General features: G+C 41.4%; 1 protein-coding gene across 3 annotated transcripts in view; it reads left to right on the top strand.

Moving 5' to 3' along the window:
• Window positions 1-26,239, top strand: part of kif1c (kinesin family member 1C) — a 69,906-nt gene that overhangs the window by 40,483 nt on the left and 3,184 nt on the right. For all 3 annotated transcript variants that reach the window (XM_034164220.1, XM_034164221.1, XM_034164222.1), the window contains 12 exons: window positions 2,261-2,344; window positions 2,916-3,037; window positions 3,112-3,191; window positions 4,065-4,140; window positions 4,476-4,555; window positions 4,625-4,719; window positions 12,897-12,980; window positions 17,148-17,328; window positions 17,496-17,568; window positions 17,645-17,743; window positions 23,361-23,522; window positions 23,617-23,886. In XM_034164220.1, coding sequence (XP_034020111.1) covers window positions 2,261-2,344; window positions 2,916-3,037; window positions 3,112-3,191; window positions 4,065-4,140; window positions 4,476-4,555; window positions 4,625-4,719; window positions 12,897-12,980; window positions 17,148-17,328; window positions 17,496-17,568; window positions 17,645-17,743; window positions 23,361-23,522; window positions 23,617-23,886 — 1,406 coding nt within the window. The remainder of the gene's footprint in view (window positions 1-2,260; window positions 2,345-2,915; window positions 3,038-3,111; window positions 3,192-4,064; window positions 4,141-4,475; window positions 4,556-4,624; window positions 4,720-12,896; window positions 12,981-17,147; window positions 17,329-17,495; window positions 17,569-17,644; window positions 17,744-23,360; window positions 23,523-23,616; window positions 23,887-26,239) is intronic.

Here is a 26,239-nt window from a genome sequence, read left to right on the forward strand (position 1 = left end):
AGAAGGTCATGTGGTCAGGTGAGACCAGAATAGAGTTTTTTGGAATCAACTCCACTTACCATGTTTAGAGGATGAGAACAACCCCAAGAAAACCATCCCAACCGTGAAGCATGGGGATGGAAACATCATACTCTGGGGGTGCTCTTCTGCAAAGGGGACAGGACGACTGCACCGTATTGAAGGGAGGATGGATGGGGTCATGTATTGTGAGATTTTGGCTAACAACCTCCTTCCTTCAGTAAGAGCATTGAAGATGGGTCATGGCTGGGTCTTCCAGCATGACAATGACCCCAAACACACAGCCAGGGCAACTAAGGAGGGGCTCCGTAAGAAGCATTTCAAGGTCGTGAACTCAATAGAAAATCTTTGGAGGGAGCTGAAACTCCAAACCTGAAAGATCTGGAGAAGATCTGTATGGAGGAGTGGACCAAAATCCCTGATGCAGTGTGTGAAAACCTGCTGAATAACTACAGGAAACATTTGACCTCTGTAATTGCAAACAAAGGCTACTGTAGCAAATATTAACATTGATTTTCACAGGTGTTCAAATACTTATTTTCAGCAGTAACATACAAATAAATTATTAAAAAATCATACATTGTGATTTCCAGATTTTTTTTTTAGATTATGTCTCTCACAGTGGACATGAACCTAAGATGAAAATTTCAGATCCCTCCATGATTTCTAAGTGGGAGAAGTTGTAAAATTGCAGGGTGTTCAAATACTTATTTTCCTCACTGTATATCTACACTAGGGTTTTTCTAAACCAGGAAATCAGTGTGCTGCACCACGAATGACAGTAAGAGCGCGTAAACGTGCCTTGTTTCACACAGCTGCCACTCTGTTGTTCTGACGCCATCCTGATTGAGAAACACGCAGTCTGGCGTGTTCCAGAGTTCTGTAATGTTCTGTGTCTATGATAATTTACTCATTTGACTTATTTGCCCTTACTTACTGAGTCACTATACTGGTCCTTCAGGAAGCCCTAGAATGTCCAATTTTCACCTGTAATTTTCAAAAGTGCACCCCCCCCCCCCCCCCCAAAAAAAAAAAACAAAATACAAAAACATCTTGTTTACTCTGGTCCGTCCCAACTAGTGTTGCCCCCTTTTCCTAGAAAAACTCCTGTCTACACATACTTGTTGTAGTTATATGTTAAATTACACTAGAAGGGTGTGGATGTTATACTGTCTGTGCATGTTATGCATAACACTGGTACACAGATCCATGTGATCTGGGTCAGCAGAGGAATCATGATCTGTCAGTTTGGCTCTGCAGTTTGCAAAAAGGGTATAAGCGCTCTGAAATCAACTCCTCTGACATTTTTAGGAGGGTTTTTGTGAAAGTTGACATCTGATGTCAGACAGAGAGAAGTCTGATAAGGATAAGAATCTGTGGAATTGTCACTGGCTTCATCAACACACCTGAAAGATTACAGAAACGGGAAAAGCGAACTGTGCCCTCAGGAAACACGGTAAGAAAAACATTGTGCTGTTCAAACAGGATTTTAGAAAAGATTGTGACTTTTTCATTAATCTTGACTTTCTTTCATTGGAATAAAAGATTGTGGCTTTGAATGGCTTTACATGAACTTACACAAGAATGTACATGAGTTTTTATTAAGGTAGACTTTTTTCATGGGAAAAAGATGCTGTGGCTTTGAGTGGTTTAACAGGAATTTACATAAGAATGTGGGTTTTTTTTTTTTTTTTTACTATAAGGTGTGTTATTGATATTTTACCTTGATTTTCAAAATATTCTACAAGCTTTAGCTGTAGTTTTTAAAATGCCTTAACAGTCTTTTCAGTCTTCATGAATTTCATGTAGTTTAATTGTTCTGAGTTAATTCATAATTTGGTTTACAATTACAAGGAAAATCATTCCAGGTCCTACTTCCAAGTCATATTCTGTTATTTCAACATTAACATTGACAGTTCAAATGAAAGGTTGACTACAGGATCATTTAAATATGCACTAATTTTTAGATTTTTTGTTCGAGGAGATGCTGAAAATGTATCATTAGATAAAAAATTTATTTGATTTCTGGGATCCCACGGGGCCCAAGATCCGGGGGCTCCTGGGGTCCTATGCACCCCAGGAGCCCCTGCAAATTTTCCTCTGATTTCACAATTGTCATTTCACAGCCCTGCACACCATGTACATGTGTTGTCTGTTTGCTCAGAACATCATGTTTATTGTATCTTTGTGTCACATGATCCCCCCAAAACAGTAAGTAACATTTAACTGTTTTCTTTCCAAGTCAACAACAACATGAGTGCTAGTGTGGGTGTTTCCTCCAGCCCAGTTCAACTGTCAGTCACAGCCAGTGTCTCCACCCCTTCAGGTAATATCAGCGTTCCCTTGGTTGTTTTAACTCGTTTGTTTCTTCTGTAACTGACTGTGAAAGTTTCGTAACGATGGCAGAGATGTTTGAGATTAAAGGAGGAATACAAGCCAGCAGCTTTATTTTGAAAGGCTGACGTTAGCGAGCAGAGTAATGAGGGGCTAATGCTAAAGGTGAGACTGGAACATTATTATTGCAAGAAGTCATTTAAAGTCAATAATCCACATAATTTTTGAGGGACAGCAGAAGCAAGACAAATGGCTGAATGGAATGAGATGAATGTGTGACCAGTGCTTCACCTTCAGGCTTTTAAATTTGAAGGAAACACTTCACTTCACGGCACTTTAAAGTGCAATATAAAAAAGGTTTACTTACACATTAGGGTAAATTCTTTTCATCCCTGCTTCACTTTTGTCCTTGAAGTGACTGTTAGTGACAGAATTAACGAGTGAGATAGTTTACTGTTATATTGTTTTTGTTTGTTTTCATTTGTGTGAAAATGTTTTTCAAAGAGTCTTGAGTGGATGTCGTCTCGTGGTCAGATCAATCAGATGATTGATTGGTTTTGTAGCTGCAGGCGTTGAACTGATGTCTGTCGGTGAAGTCACGGCAGACCACGTGATTGTGAATGGTGAAGAAGAGACTGTTGCTGCGGAGACCATCACTAAAGAGGAGGCAGCAGAGCGACTGCTGGTCAGTGATTAAATGATGTGATGTCACACAAATCACACCACGGCGCCGTCGGCGTAACCTGTTTGCCTTCGCAGGAAACTGAGAAAATCATTGCTGAGCTGAATGAGACGTGGGAAGAAAAACTCAGAAAGACAGAATCCATCCGCCTGGAGAGGTAAAGTCAGACAGAGCTGGGACTGAGGGCGCGGAGCTTACTGCCCTGCCCGGTGATGTTTAAGTTCACGCACTTTATTGTTCTCATGTAACACAACAAAATTACTTTGTGACAACCTCAGAGGTGCACTCAAATCCTGAAGGCATCAAAGAATAAACTTTAGAGCAGAGTTCAGAGGTCACAGCACAAAAATAAATGAATGTTTTAAATGTTCATGCCAGCAGCACAAATTGTCACGGTGTGGTTAGTACACAGTGCGTACAGCTGGTGGGAGGAGCTTAAACACACAATGTCCCTGATGTCCAAGGGTCTAACAGCTGCTGGTGGGGTGTTTGTGGGTATTTGGAGATGAAGGGGGTCCATGAGATTTTTTGTTTTGTTTTTGTTTTAGCGGTTCTTGGTCTGAAGAAGCTTGAGAAACACTGGTCTGGATCAGCTGAGTCTGCTTTGGACTTGCTGTCACAGTGATCCTCAGTCGGCCTGATTTAGCAGCAGTGTGACTTTGTTCTTCATGCACCATTTCTTATTTTGTTGATGGTGACGTCGTCCACATGGTGTGGATCTGAGGACCTGTTCAGACAAACCCCAGTCTGAACGGGTCCTCAGTCCCCGGAGCCCGAACCTCAGACTTTACAGGGTTCAATCATGCTGTTTTAAAGGACTTTGGTCTGACTCCCTGTAGCTATGATCCAGGCTCTTGTTCCCTCTGGTTTTGTCACTGACATGTTCTGTGAGTGTCTGAGTGCTGTTGTTTACTGATGATATCATAATTCCTCAGGAAAAAGTAGACAGCAGGCTCCAGTTTTCTCTTTAGTCCACTTTGACCAGCAGACAGTCTAAATCTGCCTCTCTGTGTCTGTCCTTGTTGTCCAGAGAGGCCCTGCTTGCAGAAATGGGTGTGTCCATTAAAGAAGATGGAGGAACATTGGGTGTGTTCTCTCCTAAAGGGGTGAGTTTGTCTGTCCACATGTTTCTGACGTGACCTACAGATTACTGGCCAGATTACTGTTTCAGAGGCAAGTGCTGGATAAACCTGTGAACGTTCTGACACTTCTGCAGCTGCCTCACTCGCTGCTGCTAATTGGCAGCTGTGTAGTGACATCAGCGGATGAGGCATCGGCAACGATGACAAGTGGACCACAGGGATGAGAATGCTGCCAGACTTTCTGCTATTTTGATCCAATTGTTTTCTGACCAGGTTCATAAGCGTGTTACTGTAACGAAAACAAAATGAGCTCTGGTCTAACCTGGCCCCTCCCTCTGGCCCCTCCCTTTGTGCGTTAGACTCCTCACTTGGTCAACTTGAACGAAGATCCTCTGATGTCAGAGTGTCTGCTCTACTACATCAAAGAAGGCATCACCAGGTGATGTAGCGCTTTGCTCTTGATTCTACTTCCTGTTGGGCCTTCTTTCACACTGTGTCTCTGTCTCAGGGTTGGACAGCAGGATGTGGACATCAAACTGTCCGGGCAGTTCATTAAGGAGATCCATTGTGTGTTTGTCAGCGAGACCAGCAGTCATGGAGAGGGTGAGAGACCTACCCGTCTGTCTGCCTTCCCATCTCGTACCTGTCTGTCATGGTGTGGAGAGGGTGAGACGCAAGGATAAGAATTTTTCTTGGATTTTCAACTTTTTCTGGATTTCTGGGCCATTTCTGATGTCAGCATAAATCCATTGAGAAAAATTTGGGGGTAAGGTGCAGCGGGGCCAGCTATGCTTGTTAAACCTTTCCTCATAAGTACGGGAACTGCGTTGCTAAAATACGCAATGTCATTGGTTACTTTTTCTACAACAGTGAACTTTCCGCCAATCGGAATCTCTGTAATAACAAAAGTCACTGAGAGTACCCAGATGTGGACATCTTGATTTTCTGAAAGTTTGATCTGTCAAGCTGCATCTGTAACATGACCAAAATTATGGAGCAAGAGGACGAACACCATGTTAAAGACATCAATAGTGGCATTAATAAATAGGTGTAAGTGGACATGTTTGAAACTGGAGGTGGACGTGACAGAGGGAAGATTCTGTGAATTCGTCCGCAAGGTTGATCTCCCTGGTAAAGCTCTCTGCATGCTATGTTCGGATTTCATCAACAAAACCTTGGAAGGGCACTGCAAGACGAAGAAACGGCATCAAATGAATATTAAACGGACTAATCTGCCTGGCTCCAGAACGTGGAAAAGAGTGCAAATTTGGTTCCATACATTTGGTACCATTGCACTCTGCACACATGCACACACACGCGCATGCCCACACACGTACAATGCGCGCACACCCACGCACACACAAGTCCTCTGCGCTCTCTGGAGGCTGTTGGCAGGAAGTTAGAATGAAAAGCTGGACTAATTTCTGTTGTGATTTTTTTTTTTTTGCTGCACTGAGGATGTACAGTCTTTTTTTTTTTGGTAGTACACACGTGCACAAGCGTTGACCTGGTTGTGTGTGTGCACACGCAGGGGACAACTACTCTACCGAGACGATGATTTGATTGAGCTAACTGATTCTGCTAATTCTTGTAACACACACACACTCACACAAAATCCACTCTGCTGTAAGCTGTCTGGATGCATGAAGAGCTGTTCAGATGAAAGCTGGTGTGATTTTTGGCTGGACTGAGGAAACAGTCTTTTTTTTTTTTAATATAAGTCCGAAGTCAGTGCACAGCACCACTGGACTACGTCACAATTTGGACTTTAGCAGCAGTGGAACACCAAAATGTAAGTCACTTTTCTGTTTCATAAATTAATAAAATATCAAAAGGCCAAGGATCTGTTTTAGTCATTATATAAAACAAATAATGAATGTTTTTACATTTTTTGAATGGAATGAATATTTAATTCAGCTTCACCTCATTGAATGGTATGTTCCAGCTTTCACCAAATTAAATATTTGTACCATTGAACTCATAAACATTCTTTTTTTTTGTATAATACTGTGCACGTACTGAAGTGAAATTCAGTTCTGCAAAACCTATGTTTGTATACGGATTTACGTCAAAATTTATTTCCATATTCCGTTTATTTCGATATATAAAACTAACTTAAAAAAAAAGTATTCTATGGCTTTATTTTGACATGAAACGCATTCTTTCTCAAAACATGACCCTGTGAAGAAAACAAATAAACCCTTCTTCTTTTGTGGTGTATAACGCAACCAGCATGCTTATTGTTGCATTGACGCCACCTATCAGGTCTGGATGACGGGTTTAGCTGGATGCAAATGCAGGACTCAGAAAACAAGCTCTGTGAGTAAAGCAGTTTACTGAAACAGTAAATGGGGTCCGGTACACAGCAAGGCAGTCCAACAAGAGTAACAGTATCAGAATCATCAGCCAAAAGGCAGGGTGGAGGATACAGGCAGGTAATGGTAACACACGTGAGGCAGACAGGTCGAGAATACACAAAACAGAGCTGGAGAGAAGGCACAAGGCGCATCAGTCTGGCAAAGGAATGAGACAAACTGAGGAGCTTAGAAACACCCAGGTGATGAGGTGCAGATTGAGAGCAGGTATGCGTGGAACAGTCCAGAAAGAGGGTGTGGCCAGAGAAAGGGAAACACCCACCACCAAGAGTCAGCAGAGACAGACGAGAGAAAGGGACAGACAGACCCAAGCAGGACAAACCATCAGCTAGAAACTAAACAAAGTAACAGAACAAATAAACCAAAACAAAGAAAAACAGCAAACAAACCCAAATCCTGCATCAGTCTGTTACAGCAGCACTAAATCCTCTCTAGGGTTGGGTATCGAGAACCGTTCTTTTTGGGTGTCATTAAGAAATGATTCGATCCATCGACATCAGTAGTGTTTTTGCTTAACGATTCCCTTATCGGTCCTTCAGCGCGACCATTGTTTTTGAGGGTGTCTGTCGGGAAAATGATCATTTCTCTACGTTGATTATAGACCCTGCAGCAACTTTGTAATCAACCGTTTCTGCAACGCGACTCCACTTTGAAGCATGAACCAATGAGGCACTGCTTCAATCCGCTGGCGCGTTGGTTCTTTGATTTGCTGCTCTTCACCCATATGGAAAAGAAATAGAAAAAACTTACAAGAAGTTACATCGGTTCCAGTAATAAACTTTATATTTGACATGTGTTGTGCTTATAAGTCTCAGTTTGATATTACACATATCTACTAAGGATTCTGTATGTGGAATTACTGTCATATATTGTTCTTTTAAGTTCCCAATTTATATAAGTCACGTATTGTACAAATTTACTAAGGATCTTATATTTGGTTTGGCTGCCACATGCATTACTTACAAGTTCCAGATAGAACAGATACACACTTTATAAAATTTATGTATATCTTTTCCATATGGGCAGAAGCGGCAAGTCCGCTTCTTAACCCCTCGTAAAACCGTTAAAATATGTCAGTCGTGTGTCACTTTTGTGTGGATTAAAGTCACTAACTGGGACTCTTGTCTTATTGCAGTCAAGAAATGAGAATTGTCCTCCGTTCCGTTGGCACAGCTCCAAATGCTGCGTGTGTCTGTCTGCAGAGACAGAGTCCGGTTGGAATTAATAACTTCAAAATGAATCGCCGCTTTAAATAAAATGACAACTCTTTCCAAACGCTGTAATACAGAAAATAAACTACAATTGACTAAAATGTTTTTTCCTCCCAAAATGAGATGCCCTGCATTCTTTATGAATTACATCCTGACATGCAGCATAGCCAGCTGCAAGAGCTCAGCTCAGAGGTATGGAAAGACATTTTGAATTTATTTATTTTGACACACAAACTCGATAATAACAAAAACTGATACACAAGACAATTCCACAGTGACATGTGTGACCAATAAGGGGGTGAGAAGAAGCAAAGCTTATAAACGCCCACCCCATATATACATACATACAGTGAGGAAAATAAGTATTTGAACACCCTGTGATTTTGCAAGTTCTCCCACTTAGAAATCATGGAGGGGTCTGAAATTTTCATCGTAGGTGCATGTCCACTGTGAGAGACATAATATAAAAAAAATCTGGAAATCACAATGTATGATTTTTTAATAATTTATTTATATGTTACTGCTGCAAATAAGTATTTGAACACCTGTGAAAATCAATGTTAATATTTGGTACAGTAACCTTTGTTTGCAATTACAGAGGTCAAATGTTTCCTGTAGTTTTTCACCAGGTTTTCACACACTGCAGCAGGGATTTTGGTCCACTCCTCCATACAGATCTTCTCTAGATCTTTCAGGTTTGACGTTTTAGCTCCCTCCAAAGATTTTCTATTGAGTTCAGGTCTGGAGACTGGCCAGGCCACTCCAGGACCTTGAATTGCTTCTTACAGAGCCCCTCCTTAGTTGCCCTGTGTGTTTGGGGTCATTGTCCTGCTGGAAGACCCAGCCATGACCCATCTTCAATGGTCTTAATGATGGAAGGAGGTTGTTTGCCAAAATCTCGCAATATATGACCCCATCCATCCTCCCTTCAATACGGTGCAGTCGTCCTGTCCCCTTTGCAGAAGAGCACCCCCAGAGTATGATGTTTCCACCCCCATGCTTCATGGTTGGGATGGTTTTTTTGGGGTTGTTCTCATCCTCTAAACATGGTAAGTGGAGTTGATTCCAAAAAGTTCTATTCTGGTCTCATCTGACCACATGACCTTCTCCCATGCCTCCTCTGGATCATCCAGATGGTCTCTGGTGAACTTCAAACGGGCCTGCACATGTGCTGGCTTGAGCAGGGGGACCTTGCTCCAATTTAAAATTCTAGTACTGACTTTTAGAGCTCTGCATGGTCAAATGCCATCTTATATAACCGAGCTATTACATCCATATGTGACAAGTAGGTCTCTGAGGTCTTCGGACCTGGGTCTATTGGTTGTGCCTAGGACAAGACTGAAGACCAGGGGAGACTGTGCTTTCGAGGTGGTGGCACCTAAAATGTTGAATGCATTGCCTTTGGACTTACGCTCCATGGACTCTGTTGAAACATTTAAAGTGAAGCTAAAGACCCTTTTGTATAGGCTGGCTTTTACCTAGTTTTTATGGTTTTATGTTTCTGCTGTTTTTAATTTCTCTGTTCTTATGTGAAGCACTTTGTGATTTCTATCTTGAAAGGTGCTATATAAATAAACCTTACTTACTTACTTGCTGCCCTGCAGGATTTTAAACCATGACAGCATCATGTGTTACTAGTGTAATCTTTGTGACTGTGGTCCCAGCTCTCTTCAGGTCATTGACCAGGTCCTCCTGTGTAGTTCTGAGCTTTCTCAGAATCATCCTTACCCCACAAAGTGAGATCTTGCATGGAATCCCAGACCGAGGGAGATTGACAGTCATCTTGTGTTTCTTCCACTTTCTAATAAATAATCATAACAGTTGTTGTCTTCTACCAAGCTGCTTGCCTGTTGTCCTGTAGTCCATCCCAGCCTGTTTTGTCCCTGGTGTCCTTCGACAGCTCTTTGGTCTTGGCTATGGTGGACAGGTTGTGAACAGGTGTCTTTTATACAGGTAACAAGTTCAAACAGGTGCAATTAATACAGGTAAAGAGTGCAGAATAAGAGGGCTTCTTAAAGAAAAATTAACAGGTCTGTGAGAGACAGAATTCTTGCTGGTTGGTAGGTGTTCAAATACTTATTTGCAGCAGTAACATACAAATAAATTATTTAAAAAAATCATACATTGTGATTTCCGGATTTTTCTTTTTTTCTTTTTTTTTAGATTGTTTCTCACAGTGGACATGCACCTAAAATGAAAATTTCAGACCCCTCCATGATTTCTAAGTGGGAGAACTTGCAAAATTGCAGGGTGTTCAAATACTTATTTTCCTCACTGTACATATATACACATTACCAACCCCCAGAGCAAGCACACAGGTGACAGTGATAAGGAAAAGACCAGACTTAAAGGGGTGACCCTCTACTTGGGCCATGCTACAAACACATTTCAATCAATCAATCAACATTTATTTATAAAGCGTTTTACAGCACCGACTGGTGTCCAAAGTGCTTAACATTAAAAACACAAATTCACAAAAATAAAACATATAGAATAAAATTTTAAAACACATAAAAAAACAGAACATGTCACCTCCCCACATTTAACACAAACTTAAATCCCATTATCATAATCATCTAGTGAACCCCGTGTCTTCATCTACATACATAGATACATACATAGATACACACATTCATGCCAGTAATGTTTGAAAGGAAATGGTTTTGACAAAAACTACAGATTTAATTTATTTCTTTTTATGTCCAGAGATCAAGGATCTACCATGCAGAATTTAAGTCCAGAGTTTAAGGATCCAGTGACCAATTTCACGTTTATTTACTTTAAGACTCAAAAAATGTTGTTGACGTAGAAAACCTGTAAAGCCTACTTTTAGTACACAGAAAATTCACAAGAGGTATTGATAAGGAAATCGATAAGGAATCGGATGGATAAGTGGAATTGATAATGGTATCAATATCGATTAAAATTTTATCAGTACTCATCCCTAATCCTTTGAGTCTAGTGTCTTTCAAGTATTTAAAAGCCAACACTTCCCCCTCTCACTTGACCTGATGGCTAAAATACTTCCTACAGAAACTTCTTTCAGGCCTTATAATTGATTTCCTTCAGATAAACCTTTAAAAATTGATGAGATATATTTTGCCTGCATGCCACATTCGGCCCGCATCAATTTTATTTTTAATTTTTATTTTGGTGAATTTTGTAGACTGCGGTACAGCTGATGCACAGGATGTGTGCTTTTAATGTTACTATGCCAGGGGTGGGCAACGAGGGCCGAGACACTGCAGGTTTTCCTTGCAACCAATCACCTCATCAGGTGGGTTGCTGATGAGCTTCTCCCCTGAACATAAACGCCTGATCATTAATGAAACCACTTGTTGAGGTGATTGGTAGCAAGAAAACCTACAGTGTCTCGGCCCTTGATGGTATATGATTGCCCACCCCTGTCCTATGCTGTATGTGCCTGTGGGGTTTTCCTGGTGACTGACATAAGTAGTTGGGGTGCAAACTCACGTGGATTTAGGAATTTATTATGGGGCAATAATTTGTAAGCATACATTTTACATATAATTATTAATAAAGTCAGTTTTATACCACAAATATTGTTTTGATAGGTTTTAATCTCTTTAAATTATTTACACATACTTGCATAAAGTTCCAGTATATTCCAGAGCTATCTGTCCAATGCTATGGCATTTATAGTAAGTACATAGGCTATAGCACTGGGCAGGTATCACTGAAAGAAGGTCTACATCAACTGAATCTGTTATTACAGTCAGGTTTCCACATACCCCAACATACAAAAAATATACAGTGGAAACTAGGTCTCTCTAGTGGCCCTGAAATGCCTCTAAAATACTCAAAACCTGTGGGCCCCCAGCAGGGATGCTGCCCCTGGACCCGCTAGGGGCCTACAGTGGTGCTCGGGCCCCCTCCATTTTTCAGAGGTTTTTTTCTTTGTCCATTCTCAAACTTGGAGACACCTACCTGTCTGTCGGTCATGGTGTGGCGAGGGTGAGACACCTATCTGTCTGTCTCTGTTCCCATCTTGTACCTGTCTGTCTTTCAGTCTGTTTTTGGAAACTCCTTCCATTAGTTGTTTTGTGGTTTTTGAGTGTTTAAATTTCAGTTGGACTTCAAACACTGATGGTGAGTTTTTGCATTTGGCCAACACCTTTATGATATCACTAAGTGATAATAATTTACTCGAATCAGCAGTTCAGGTATTACACACTCTGTGTGCAAGGTCCAGTTACAAATAGATCATTTCACAGATACCACCATGTTGGATTTAGCGCGGTGCACTCTGGGGCCGTTTGGGGACAAAAAAGCATCCCACAGGAGATGTTGGCCTGCTGTGATCCTCGGATGTGATCTCGTAATGACATCATAAAACTCGCTGAGTCTTATCGGCCATGTGTTTAATCTGATAGACCAGCAGTGGTACATTTACACCCTCCAACAGTGACTCTTTCTGCACGTTACACTGTTTATGACCTCAGTTGTGATCATGTACATCATAAACACGGCAGCACCAAGCCTAGGCCGGGCCACTGCAGCATTTCAGCTTTAAACTAACAGCTTTAGAAATAATACATATTTTATCACAAAACTCATGTTAGTCTTTATATTTTGATTACTACTGGTCTCCAACTTATTATTGTAATGAAGTATTATAGAAATAATGAGTGTTTGAGTGCAATGGAATTTTTCATTAGGTGAAAGATGGAACGTACCGTTTAACAAGGTGAATGAAAATCCTTGTCATTTGATATTTTATTAATTTCAGGGAAATTAAAAGTGGTGAAAAACAAAAACAAAAGCTGAAACCAGGGCCCTGTCACCGAAAAAAATTTTCTCAGCGGGATTTGTGACATCATTACGAGATCACAGCCTCTGTAACAGGTCCGAGCAGTCCAACATCTCGCGTGGGATGCTTTGTTTGTCCCCAAATGGCCCCAGAGTGCACTCCAACGTGGCGGTATCCATGAAATGGTCTATTAATTCACATTCACACGCAGTTTTCCTGGAGGGTTTGGTTCAAAGGTCAAACTAATATTTGTCCCTCAGCTGATCACTACCTGTCTCTGTCTTTGTGTCAAAGCTGCCTGGACGTTTCTCAGGTATTGTGTCGTCATTCATGGTTGCCATGGTGACATCTCAAGAGTGTAAATTCATCTCTTCTGACCAAAATTATTTTGTTTCACTGTGTCTCTCTGTCCTTCTGTCACAGTGGTGGTCACATTGGAGCCATTGATCGGAGCAGAAACATACGTAAACGGGAAGCAGATAAATGAAGCTGTCATCCTGAAACAAGGTTAGTAAGCCTAGTTACTGTGGTCGGCCGGGCGGTCAGCCTGGCCTGGCCTTACTAAGCGACACATTGCGCATCGTACCACGACACGCAGCCCAGGTCTTGGTTGTACTGTGAAACATAATTTACAGCACAAGTAAAAATTGAGCTGAGAGTAGAATATTTGTCCCCCCCCCCAGCTCGTCTGTTGTCGAATCACATTGTTCCGATAAAGCAGAGGACAAACCGATAAAATGACTTATTATAAATTAGTTGGCAGTAATGCAGACAGGTTAGCTAACAACCATTAACATCAATATTTAGTAGATCCTTTTGCAGAAATAACAGCCTCTAAATGCTTCTTATAGCTTCCAATGAGAGTTTGGATTCTGGTTGAAGGTATTTTGGACCATTCTTCTTTACAAAACATCTCAGGTTTGTTGGTTTCTGAGCATGGACAGCCGCTTAAAATCACACCACAGATTTTCAATAATATTCAGGTCTGGGGACTGAGATGGCCATTCCAGAACGTTGCACTTGTGCCTCTGCATGAATGTCTTAGTAGATTTTGAGCAGTGTTTAGGGTCGTTGTCTTGTTGAAAGGTCCAGCCCCGGAGCAACTTCAACTTTGTCACTGATTCATGAACATTGTTCTCAAGAATCTGCTGATATTGACTGGAATCCATGTGATCAACTTTAACAAGATTCCCAGTACCTGCACTGGCCACACAGCCCCACAGCATGATGGAACCACCTCCAAATTTTACTGTAGGTCGCAAGTGTTTTTCTTGGAATGCTGTGTTCTTTTTCAGCCATGCATACCGCCCCTTATGTCCAAATAGCTCAATTTTCGTTTCATCAGTCCACAGCACCTTATTCCACAATGAAGCTGACTTGTCCAAATGTACTTTAGCATACCTCAAGCAACTCTTTGTGGCATGTACGCAGAAAAGGCTAACTCTTCATTACAGCATCATACAGCATCTCTTTGTGCAAAGTGCACTGTATAGTTGAACAATGCACAGACACTTCCATTTCCTCACTGTGTTCTCACAGTGGAAACTGACAGCTGAAATCTCAGATAGCTTTTGTATCCTTCCCTTAAACCATGATGTTGAACAGTCTTTATTTTCAGGTAGTTTAAAGATTGTTTTCAAGTTGTTTAGAGGCTCCCATGTTGCCACTCATTAGAAGAGATGCAAAGAGGGGAAACATTTGTAAATGGCCACCTTAAATACCCTTTGTCATGACTGGATTCTCCTGTGTAAGGAGGTCAAGGGTTAATGAGCTTACCAAACCAATTTTGTGTTCTATTAATTAGTGCTAAATGTATTCAAATCAATATAATGACAAGCGTGCCCAAATTTATGCAACTGCCTAATTTTGTTTAAATAATTATTTCACACTTAAATCCTATAAACTTCATTTCACTTCTCAAATATCAGTGTGTTCATCTGCTATATGATATATTTAACTGAAATTTCTGATCCAGACAACCAATGATTTATAAAGGAAAATCATGAAAATTATCAGGGGGGCACAAACGTGTGTATACAACTGTATATCAGTGATACACAGATGACACAATAAAGCATAAAGGCTTTTTCCATATATATATATATATATATATATATATAATTATTGGGATACCAATAAAATAAGTACAAATTGAACAGAGCACAATAAGATCTTAATGAAAAATAAAGAGCAGCTGTATCCCTGTAGAAGTGTAAACTACAACAAATTTAAAGCAGAGATTCGGACTAGAAGATAAGGTTGTGTTTTGGACCAGAAATCAAATAAAATAAAAAATAAAAACAAAAGGGTGGTGTTCCTCTTCCCTTAGCTAACTGAATGAAATTGACTTTAAGTGTCTTTTAAAACTTGCCTTGTTGCAGATCGACTCCAAGATCTATATTTTATATGAGATATATTTTATCTGAATAGTTCCCGACGTGTGAGATACCCCCTTTCAACCTAACCGGTTGTTTCCAAACCTTCGCAGCAATAACAGTTCGGCCCAAACTAAGCATTTTCGTTTTGAGAGCAGCATGACTTCGTGAGCGGTAATCGTGGCAGCTACAAAATGTAAGGCTCGGTAAATTATTCAGAACTAGAAGCACTCGGAGAGTGTAAACCTCTGCCAAGGCCATGGGGTCACTGACGCCATAACATCTACACGCCGTGGAATCATTGAACCTAAAAAAGTTTAACAATGATGTTTGCTCAGTAGTAAAACAGTTTCATCTGCTGTGACTGGATAGCATGTATCCTTAGCATTTGGCATCACAGTTTATTGCAACTTGCACCTTTCCCAGAAGCTACTGTCATCTGAGCACTGATATTGATATTGCATGTGCTTATAGACAAAAACAAATAAGAGGAAAAATTCAATTTATTATTCAACTAAACTGCAAATTTTTTAACATTTATGAAACACTTCTCTAAACAAGGCCATAGGGTCACTGACCCTAAAGAGATTCCCTCCTTGACACAGTGATCTATTCAACAATTCAGTGTTACAACCAAAACTATGATACATACACTTTTCTTTCCTGTATATTTGACATCCTTGACCATGAAAACATACCACTAGAACTTGGAATCACTTTTATGTCTTTATTAGTTCAAAAGTTATTGTATAAAAACGATTTTTCGGTAATGGCGGTTTTCTTCTGGATCGAGCTCCATAACATTTGAAGCTACATCAAATCTGATGACACCTTACTGAATCAGTACAGATTCAGCTACAATTTGGTGTTAGTTGTGCATCTCTAGCTTCATTTGTCACCTCACACTGACACATTTTCTATTTTCCCTATATTTTTGCATATTCTGGATCACCAGATCCAGAATCCGGATCCGATCGTCACCAAACTTTGTTGTTTGATAGAACATTTGACTGTTACACCCTAATTTTTTTCAAGCCTTTCTGCCTTGTTTTTGTGGAGTTAGAAACTAGAATGTCAAAATTCCCCCTATCCCACAATGGTGAAGAATCCTTTAAAAAATTCATGGATCCGGATTGTGATCGGTATCACCACTAAAATTTAATCACTTGTTCCTCTTGTCATTTCCAACCACTCCACAAAATTTCATCAAAATCCGTTCAAAGCTTTTTGAGTTATCCTGCTGACAGACAGACAAACAAACACGACTGAAAACATAACCTCCTTGGCGGAGGTAATAATTGATCATAACCTTGAACCTTATTTTGTCGGGCTTGTGACACCACCCTCTGAGTTTCACCCAGGGAATTTGACAATTTGAGTAACTTCAACTTAAAATGCACAGGTTCGTTACAAATGAGACAGAGAAGTGATTCCCAAAACACAAAACAAGAATTTATTAACAATAAGATTTCTAGTAAAAAGACATTAATAAATACTAATTTAAAACGCTACTGTTCATAGCCACATGAGGGCGCCCTTGCATCATGCAACCCGGCAGCACACGCAGCTGTCAGTTTTCCAATCGTCCACACTGAGCGTAAAGCCGCCACAGCAAACAGGGCGCATCCAGCAGTCTCACAGGATGAAATCTTCCAGCAGAGCACCAGAGCAAAGCAGCAGGGCCTCCTTCCACAGCTCAGTCCAAAATCCTACATTTTGAACAGATAAATATAAATAACAAATATCTGAAAAAGGAGCTTAACTTCGCGCTGTACATACTGAACGTCCGTCACAGCAATCAGCTGTAACTCAACACCACCCCTGAGCGTCAACAGCACCACAAACTCTCAGCAGCGCACCGCCAATGACAGCCCACACAGAGATCTCTAAACAACAAAACCATCTCCTTAAACACTCAACAACACACCTCAACGAGACTGCAGTTGTGGCTGGCGCCTACCTGTCTTCACGGGAACGTGGAAGTGAACATGTCCAAACACCTGCAGTCAGTCTCGAGAAAGAGAAGAAGCGCACACTCCCTCTTTTATACAAACACTCCTCTGCCACAACCAGCTGCACTCAATCCACCAGCTGAACATCATTAAGGTCATCCATCCTGCTACATTTGATATCGTTGATTCCAAACAGGTGAAGTTTATAATACCTGTGGACGAAGCACTGGCTGCAGAGCAAAAGACCGGAAGTGAAAAACCCCCAAGTGCAACCTCAGCCCCCAAGATCAGAACTTGTCCATTCCATCTCTCTACTTCTGTGATCTGTGTTCTTCCTCTGTTGCTAGGTAACCGCATTGTTATGGGAAAGAACCACGTTTTCCGTTTCAACCACCCGGAGCAGGCAAGGTTGGAGCGAGAGCGCAGTGCCACAGTGGAGCAGCAGGGGGAGCCAGAGGACTGGAACTACGCTCAGAAAGAACTGCTGGAAAAACAAGGCATTGATATCAAACTGGAGATGGAGAAGAGGTAGGGGGCACTCTAACACTACATTCATAATTCACCCGGTGACTGATTCCAGCTGCACGCTTCAGATTGTTTGAAACTGGAGAAAAATCATTCAACTGCTCAGGTTGCAAACTGTTACTTAGATATATCCCCTCATCAATACTGATTGATTGATTTGTATCTTTTAGGCTACAGGATGTGGAGACTCAGTACCGTAAGGAGAAAGAGGAAGCTGATCTGCTGCTGGAGCAGCACAGACTGGTAGGATGCTGACAGAGTTGTAACGCTCGGCAGTGTTCGGTGTCTGTTCTGATCCGTAGTCCTTCTGTGTCGACAGTATGCTGACAGCGACAGTGGGGATGATTCGGACAAACGCTCTTGTGAGGAGAGCTGGAGGCTGATCTCATCCCTGAGGGAAAAACTACCTGCCAACAAGGTACCAAAACCTGTGGACAAGATGGCAGTTTACAGCCACCTGAATGGGTCAAATGTGCTGCTTGTACGAGCCACGGCTAAAAAAACAAAGGGAGGCCGGTGCTGATCCGGTGTGGCATCCTTCTGACAGATAATTTTACGGGCTGATGAGACCGCGTCCAGCTTGTTGCAGAATGAGGGGAAAAACTGGGAAAAGCCAGGTGGAGGTTCCTGTGTGGACATGGAACTGGTTCTGATTTATTCACTTGTGATGGAGAAATGAAGAGAACCTTCATTATTCCACCCAGAAACTTTGGAAGGAGAAGTGGAACTGGATAAATTACTTTTTTCTTTCCTAAATATCAACTAAAAAGCTGACGCGTACCGATCCTGACGTGTTGAATCAGTGTCCTGTCAGACCGCTGCATGTCTCTCTGTAGTGCAGAGAGCTCTGCTCCAGTGCCACGTCCTGGAACACAGAGTAGGCTCCAGGGGCAGAGAACACAGGAGTTTAGGTAGAGACCCCCCCCCCCCCCCCCCATGTCCAAAACACCTTTTTCTATTGTTTTTTTGTTGTTGTTGTTCTTCTTTTTCTTTTTTTTTCTTTTTTTTTTTTTTTTGGCCACTAACACAGCCAGGACAGTCTGTACCAACACCAACAAAAATGCTACAAAAACAAGGAATTAGGGAAAAATGCACATGAATATTGAGGTGGAATATCTACACATTTTTGGGAGGCTGATGTGCATTGAACAGGAATTGTTTTTCTGAGTTCCACAAATATACTTTGTGTGGCTTCTTATTGCATGTAAATAGCCACAAAAACGCCTGAAGCATTTCCTGCATTTTAATGTGAATTGTTGCATATAACTTTGTTTATGCTACATTTTTACATAAATTGAATAAAAAATAAAAATGGTTTGTTAAACATATTTCTGGTTATCACAGTAATCTGATTCTAATTTTAGGTTTTGGGATGAATTTACTGTCATTGTTTAAATGCAGTATGTCAGAATGAAAGAAAAACTGTACAGTCACACAGGTAAGGTTGTGCTGAAAACATTGACAACAAACAAGGCCAAATAAACAGTTTTTCTAAGGTAAGTTATGAAGGTAAAACGGAAAGCAGTCAAAAACGTCCAAAAATAGCCAAGATTCCAGGGGATTAACTCCTGGAAATGATGTATTCTGACTTTTTCCATTGTAACAAATCCATCTGTGTGTCAGGAAGTCTGTTAAAACAGCATCATGGAGCTTCAGTAAACCAGCATCCACACAAACAGTGCGGAACCACACTTTATGTTCCAAAATCCGACACAAAAGTTGAGTTTTGGGGTGAAGTGTGTCGTCTCCTGTCTGCAATCCATGCCATCACTTTCAAACGAAAGCTCAGAAGCTTCATTTTTAGATGGGGCAGGTTCATTTCCCTCTGTCTGTCAGTCATCGGGATGTTTCTGCTCATTCTAAAATGTGCATCACACGCTGAGAATTGCCAAGTGAGACGTTAGCTGGAAATGCACCTGCTAACGCTCAGAGTGAGAGGAATAAAATACATCAGCAATCATCAATTATTAGCACACGTGTGCAGAGAGACTTAGAACCATGAGTACTTTTATGTTGTCTTGCTAACAGGGCCATTAAAAAACACGCAACATGTCCTTTAAAGCATTTGACGGCGGCTCTCTTTTAAAGCTGCTGTACATAAGTTTACATTCACACTGCATCACGGTATTGAAGCGTCTGATGGCGGCTCTCCGTTAAGGCTGCTGTACGTAAGCTTGCCTTCACACTGCGTCACGGTGTTGAAGCGTCTGACGGCGGCTCTCTGTTAACCTTCTGGAGTCCTGGGTATAAACTTGGAGTTTTTCACTACTTTTGTTTTTACCTTCATAATTTATCTTAAAAAACTGTTTACTTTTCCTTGTTTGATTGATTTTTTCTTTTTCTCTCACCGATGTGACTCAATTTTTCTTTTATTCTGACATACTGCATCGACACAGTGATCCGAAATTCACACTAAAACCTAAAATCTGTGTTGTGTGGGCCGCCAGAAGAGGAGGTACTGCTGGCCCACCACCAAAGGGTGCCCTGCCTGAAGTGCGGGCTTCAGGCACGAGAGGGCGCTGCCGCCACGGACACAGCCGGGAGTGACAGCTGTCACTCATTAATTCCTGACAGCTGTCACACATTCTACATCATCGCACTCCATAAAACCCAGACGTCATCTCCACCTCATCGCCGAGATATCGTACTTCATTAGAGGTAATATCCTCAGCCTTTTTGTGGTATTTTGTAAATCAGTTTATTGTGAGTGTTTGCAGGAGTACCGGTCCTTTTTGTGGAGGCTGTGCAAGACGGCACTCTTTTTCCTCTGAGGGATCGCTGCAACGTATTGAGTGAGAGGTGGAGGTGGCATTCCCACTGTTGTTGTTACTGGGTGTACACACACCCACACTTGACTGTCTTTGTTCTTCGCCAGCAGTACCAGATCCGACAGTCGGGGACGGTGATCACCTGGGAATTCGGGACTTGGCGGCTCCAGTATTCACCAGGTTCTGTGGCAGCGGAAATCGTGTGGTTCCGGCTCTTCTCAGGACAGACGTCTTCTATCCTCGAGCCTGCCCACACGTCACCTTTGTGGATTGACTGTAATTATATTCTGAGATTGTCTGTATGTTCGTTGTGCACATTTCACAACATTAAATTGTTACTTTTTGGCTCATCTATTGGCCGTTCATTTGCGCCCCCTGTTGTGGGTCCGTGTCACTACACTTTCACAACAATCCGAATAGAAAAAAGTTATTTTATTTCTGTGAAAATCAACAAATATGTTTAACAAACCATTTTTATAACTTAGAATACAAATAAAAATGGTAAATTTCAAAAACATATGTTCAGATGTAGGAAACAGTTACATGTAACTATTTACATTAAAAAAGTAAAATGTTTTTACAGTTATTTACAAAACAATAGAATGTCACACCAGTTATATTTCTACCATTTATAAAAACAATTACTGTCCAAATCAAGACTTTTCTGACTTGTGTTTGACATGTCACCGATGTGACACTTCCTCTCGTCTCCATTCGGAGGCAGTATTGGGCGCTTGGAGGCTATTTTTTCTCTCTTCAATTTGAGTGACGTCTGGACAGACCAATGTGGAGAGGGTGGGGGTGTCCATGTACATTGATGTCATGCTGCATTTCCACCAATCAGTGTGATGTGGCCTGATGGCCTGATGTTCACGCAGGCCAAGGCAGTGCACTTCTATAACAAATGGGTCTGTGAACATTTTATTTGGCTTTGGTTGTGCCTGTCCACCAAAAGATAAAGAGGAAATAATGGTTTTTCTTTTCCTGCAGTAAATGCTTCATGCAGAAAGAAGGAACGTGAGGAAATCCACCCGATCACACGTGCATTGGACAAAGCAGTGGACAGATGGGCTCTCCACACATTGCTATAATAATTCAGCAAAATTCCTTGCGAAAATTATTAATCAATATTCAGGTTTTACTGGGTCTATCTACAAAATTTAAAAACTGGTTTCAACAAACATTGAAACTGAAAGGGATAGTGTGGGTAATTTGATTGGAGGACCACTTAATTCATGTTTGAATTAAGTGGTCAGTCTTTTGATGCGTATCCGCGTGAAACGACTCCAGAGGATTAATTAGGATTTCTCAATGTGACATAAACCTGATGGAGTACTCTTCTTAATTTAGTCATTTCAACATTTATTTACATTCTCATTAACAATGTGATTGATTTTAATGTTGTAATCAGGACAGAGCAATTACTAAAATAAGAATTTGACTATTCTCATTATTGTGAAAAATTATGCGCAATTGGGGTAGGGCGTCGTCGTCATTTGTTTTGTTACCACATTGGGCACTTGGATCAGAAACACAGTTGACTCAGGAACATATGACATACTGAAATCCCAACAGCACCTTGACCACTCTAATTTTACCTCAGATTATTGACAATTATACTGATCTAGTAAGCTTCAAGTATAGATGTTTGTATGTATTGTCAGATGTGTAAGTTTCTGATTCTCACTTGCCTGTGTCACATTTACTCTTGGGACAGTGGACGTTCAGACTCAGACACCTAGTGGAAACATCAACAGCAAGTATTATGGCAAGGAGTGTAAAACTGGATACAGATCGAGTTGTGAAGTGGATTGCCCCATTAGAAAGAGGGCATCTACAAGGCAAGCCTAAAAGGATACAAGGCCCCTTGATGGAACAGCTGTGTGACAAAAATGTTAAAATGCAGTCTTTAAATATGAAGATCCATGATCTTCAGAAACATTTAGAAGACTTGCAAAGTGACACTAAAAAGAGAAATACCATCAAATAGTAGGGGGCACAGAATATGTTGCTCAAGAAGAAATTGTGTGAGAAAAGAGCTCAGGGTCAAGACTACAAAGTGAAAACTATCTTAATTTGACCCAGTTTGACTGAATTCAAATTCCTTGTATTCTGTGGATACTTCATGAATAAAAGCTATTCTGATTTTCCACCCTATCAAGTAGAATATGATGATCCACTGTATCAAACGCAGCACTGAGATCTAACAGCACCAGATCCATAGTGGTGTCTGAATCCATTGCAACCAGAACATCAGTCACCATTTTAGTGAGAGCTCTCTCTGGAATCATATTTTCTAAAAGCAGACTGCAGTGGCTCATAAAGATTATTCTTAGTGAGGTGGTCCATGAGCTGCCGCGAAACCACCTTTTCCAGAATTTTTAAACAAAATGATAGATTTGATATTGCCTATAATTTTTGAATACACTGGGGTCAAGATTAGGTTTCTTAAATAATGGTTTCATCACTGCAGATTTGAAACATTTAGGAACAGATCCAGAGGCTAGTGAGAGTTTAATCATTTCCAGCGCAGTCGGCCCAAGAGTGGACCACAGGTCCTTAAACAGTTTTGTTGGTATAGGATCAAATAAACAGGTTGTGCTTTATGTAGACATTACGAGTTTTGTCAGCACGTCTAGTGAGATACTATCAAATTCTGTAAATCTAGGTAATACCTCCGTAATGGCTCCCACCTCAATAGTAGGGTTACACAGATAGAAATACACATTTTTGAATACTTTTGCTACAATAATAGCCCCATAGAATACTTTCTGGATGTACTGTATGGTGAGTAGTCTGCTGTACTTCACACTATGACACTTTATGAATCATCAGATCAAGTAGTTTCCCATCAACATGATCAAATATTTGTCTGGGTTTATTTGAATATGTAACAAATGTTTCATATTCTTGCGAATAAAAAGTTCTTGAGGTACCTGCGTGTTTATACTGGATTATCTCAGTGGCATAAAATAGTCTTCAAACAGCATCAGTGATGATGATGTGATGTTTCCTGAGGCAGTGGATCCTCCAGCAGGTTGATAGAACCTCTTTATGGACTCAAACACATGACCTCAGACTCACTGAGAGCTGAAACATTGTCTAGGTTCTTTATGAATATTGAACCAGTTGAGTGAATCAGTGGTTCCCTCACTCAGTCTGAATCCATCTGTTCACAAACGGGAAGTGCAGACTGCTGCGGAGGAAGCACGGCGGACAGGCGCGGCTCTGCGAGGCTCATGATGTTACCCGGCTGTCTGTCTGCAGGTTCAGTCTATCGTGAAGCGCTGTGGTCTGCCCAGCAGTGGGAAGAGGAGGGAGCCGCTGAGAGTCTATCAGATCCCCCAGAGGAGGAGAATCAGCAAAGACCCCAAACGGGTCACCGTGGAAGATCTCCGCATGCAGGCAGTCAAAGAAATCTGCTACGAGGTCGCTGTGGCTTGTTGTTCTACACCATCACAGCACCATCTGGTGGTTAAATGAGGAACATGTTGTGTAAGTGTACTTGGTGTGGCCCCCACAGGTTGCTCTGGGAGACTTCCGCCACTCCCGTCAGGAGATCGAAGCCCTGTCTATCGTAAAGATGAAAGAACTCTGTCGAATGTATGCCAAGAAAGACAACAATGAGAAGGAGAGCTGGAGGGGCGTGGCCCAGGATGTGTGCGACACTGTGGGCATCGGCGAGGAGAGAAGCCCGCCCACTGAAGAGGGAGGAGAGCTGGGGGAGGGAGGAGACAAAGGGAAGGTGTACGACCTGAAGGCTCACATTGATAAGCTAACCGATATTCTGGAGGTGAGTTCACGCCGTCTGGCACATCACACGAGCTTAAACTACTGACTTAGCAAAATGTAGAGAAGGTAGACATGAAAACCCAACTGACAGTGTAAAGCTATTGGAAACAGTTCGACTGGGAGCACAGTGAACCTGCTACCTTAGCAGCTGTATTTAGCATAAAGCTAATGTTAGATTGGGAGCATGAAGAACCTGCTAGCACAGCTGTGAAAACTCCACAGATCTGCAGAATTAACGCAGATTTCATCATGGGGAGGAGGCGGGGGAGGGGGGGTGGTAGTGTAGTACGACATCTTGCAAGTTTAGAAATCCTCGGACACTGATCTCTATAACAGATCCTTGGTTCAAATCCCAGTCCGTCCAGAAAAGCACTAAGGGCTCTTGGGCAAGGTCCTTAGACCCTAGTTGCTCCTGGTGTGTAGTGAGCGCCTTGTATGGCAGCAGCCTGATGTGTAAAGTGCTTTGAGCGTCTGATGCAGATGGAAAAGCGCTATATAAATGCAGTCCATTTACACAACAATACAAGTGACTTTTTACTACAAAGTGTTATTGATATATTACCATGATTTTCAAAATATTCTCCAAGCTTTAGCTGTGGTTTTTGTAATGCTTTGTCTTTTCAGTCTTCATGAATTTCATGTAGTTTATTTGTTGATGCATAATTTGGTTTATAATTAAAATTAGAATAAAAATTTATTTGCGTTGATGCATAATTTGGTTTACAGTTAAAAGGAAAATCATTCCAGGTCCTCCTTCCACATCATATTCTGTTATTTTAACATTATCAGTGACACTTCAAATGAAAAGCTGAATCTAGGATCATATAAATATGCACTTCTTTTGAGATTTTTTTTTTTTTTTTTTCTCTCCCAGGAGATGCTGAAAATGTACCATTAGACACAAAATTAATTTGGACTCTGGGGCCCTGCGTCCCCCAGACCCCCCGCAAATTTTCCTTGGATTTCACAGTTTTCATTTCACAGCGCTGTGCTAGCTTAGCAGCTGTATTGAAGTGTAGGTGACACGTTATGCTGTGCTTTATTGAATATTTGAGACTAAAATTAAACAGTTTGAAATTTATCCTTTCCTGGTGCACATTTCCTGAAGAGATAAATATTCGGACCTCAAACTGTGCGCCACTAAAAACCAGGAACTTCCAGCCCAGTCACAACACTGGAGAAGGAGGATATCAAAGCCGGAACCATTATCTTAATAACTCCATTAATTTATGGATCTTTACAGGCTACTGACAGCCCCGTTTCCACCGAGTGGTTCGGATCAGAGCTGCACCATGTTGTCGGTGTCAGAACGGTTATTCTTGTCGGAAGAATCTTTTTTTGATTGGCAGGTGGAAACACATATTGACAAGTGTCTGTGGCTTCTCCACTTGGCATGCAGCAAACCTGATTATTTTCAGATTTTTTTGGTTTTATTTTGTTGTTTTATGGGATAATTTCATTGCAGATGAGGAACTAGGAGTCTTTCAACTTGCAGCACAAAGCGGCTCGTTAACAGCAGTGACTCGATCAGTCAGCCGCAGTAACGGATTACAGCCGGCGCTGCTGGCACCAAACTCCTGTGTGTCCCCTGTGCCGGCTGTAATCCGTTATTGAGGCTGATTGACTCTGCTCTCAAGAGTCAAGACAGAAGTCAGACTACCAGAGCAAGAAATTTTAGCTGAGGAAGCTTCTGCGATTAGAAGCGAAATGTCCTCACATCAAGCAACCCAGTCCAGTCGAAGATTCAGGCTTCTCTACTATGGAAACCACCTGGACAACTGAGAGCCTACACAGAAACAATGCACAGGTGAAGGATAAACAGCAGCTGTCTGAAGCCTGCACTCTGTTTCAGCCCTCAGCCACAGACATATTGTTGCTACGTCATCTCCAGAACGGGACCTGCTGATTCAAACCCAAATCAACTGGAAACACTGTGCAGATCCAGCTGTTTATCGACAGTTTTTTTTTCTAGTGTGGAGCATTTTTTTTCCTAAGTCCAGTCTGAAGGTGTTTCTGAAACAGACCGATGGTTTTTAACCTTATTTAGACCACAATGAAGGAGACAAAACCTTACTTCACCTGCGCACTTATCATAGAATTTAATTGTTCAAGATTTTTAAAAACATCAACATTTCATAATTTTTACTGATTATTTGTGCATATTTTTTGGTGTCACCTACACTTAAAGCATAAAGCTAATGGAAACTGTTTGATTGGGAGTGCGAGGAACCTGCTACCTTAGCAATATCAAATGAACCAGGCGTAAAACATGGCTTGTCTTTCTTTACCAGAAGAAAAGAAGCTGGACTCTGGAAAGAGGCACAGGAAGTGCTGGTCTGATTCACACCTTGTTT

This window comes from Thalassophryne amazonica, chromosome 23, assembly GCF_902500255.1.
Source record: "Thalassophryne amazonica chromosome 23, fThaAma1.1, whole genome shotgun sequence".
In the NCBI taxonomy this organism is placed as follows: domain Eukaryota; kingdom Metazoa; phylum Chordata; class Actinopteri; order Batrachoidiformes; family Batrachoididae; genus Thalassophryne; species Thalassophryne amazonica.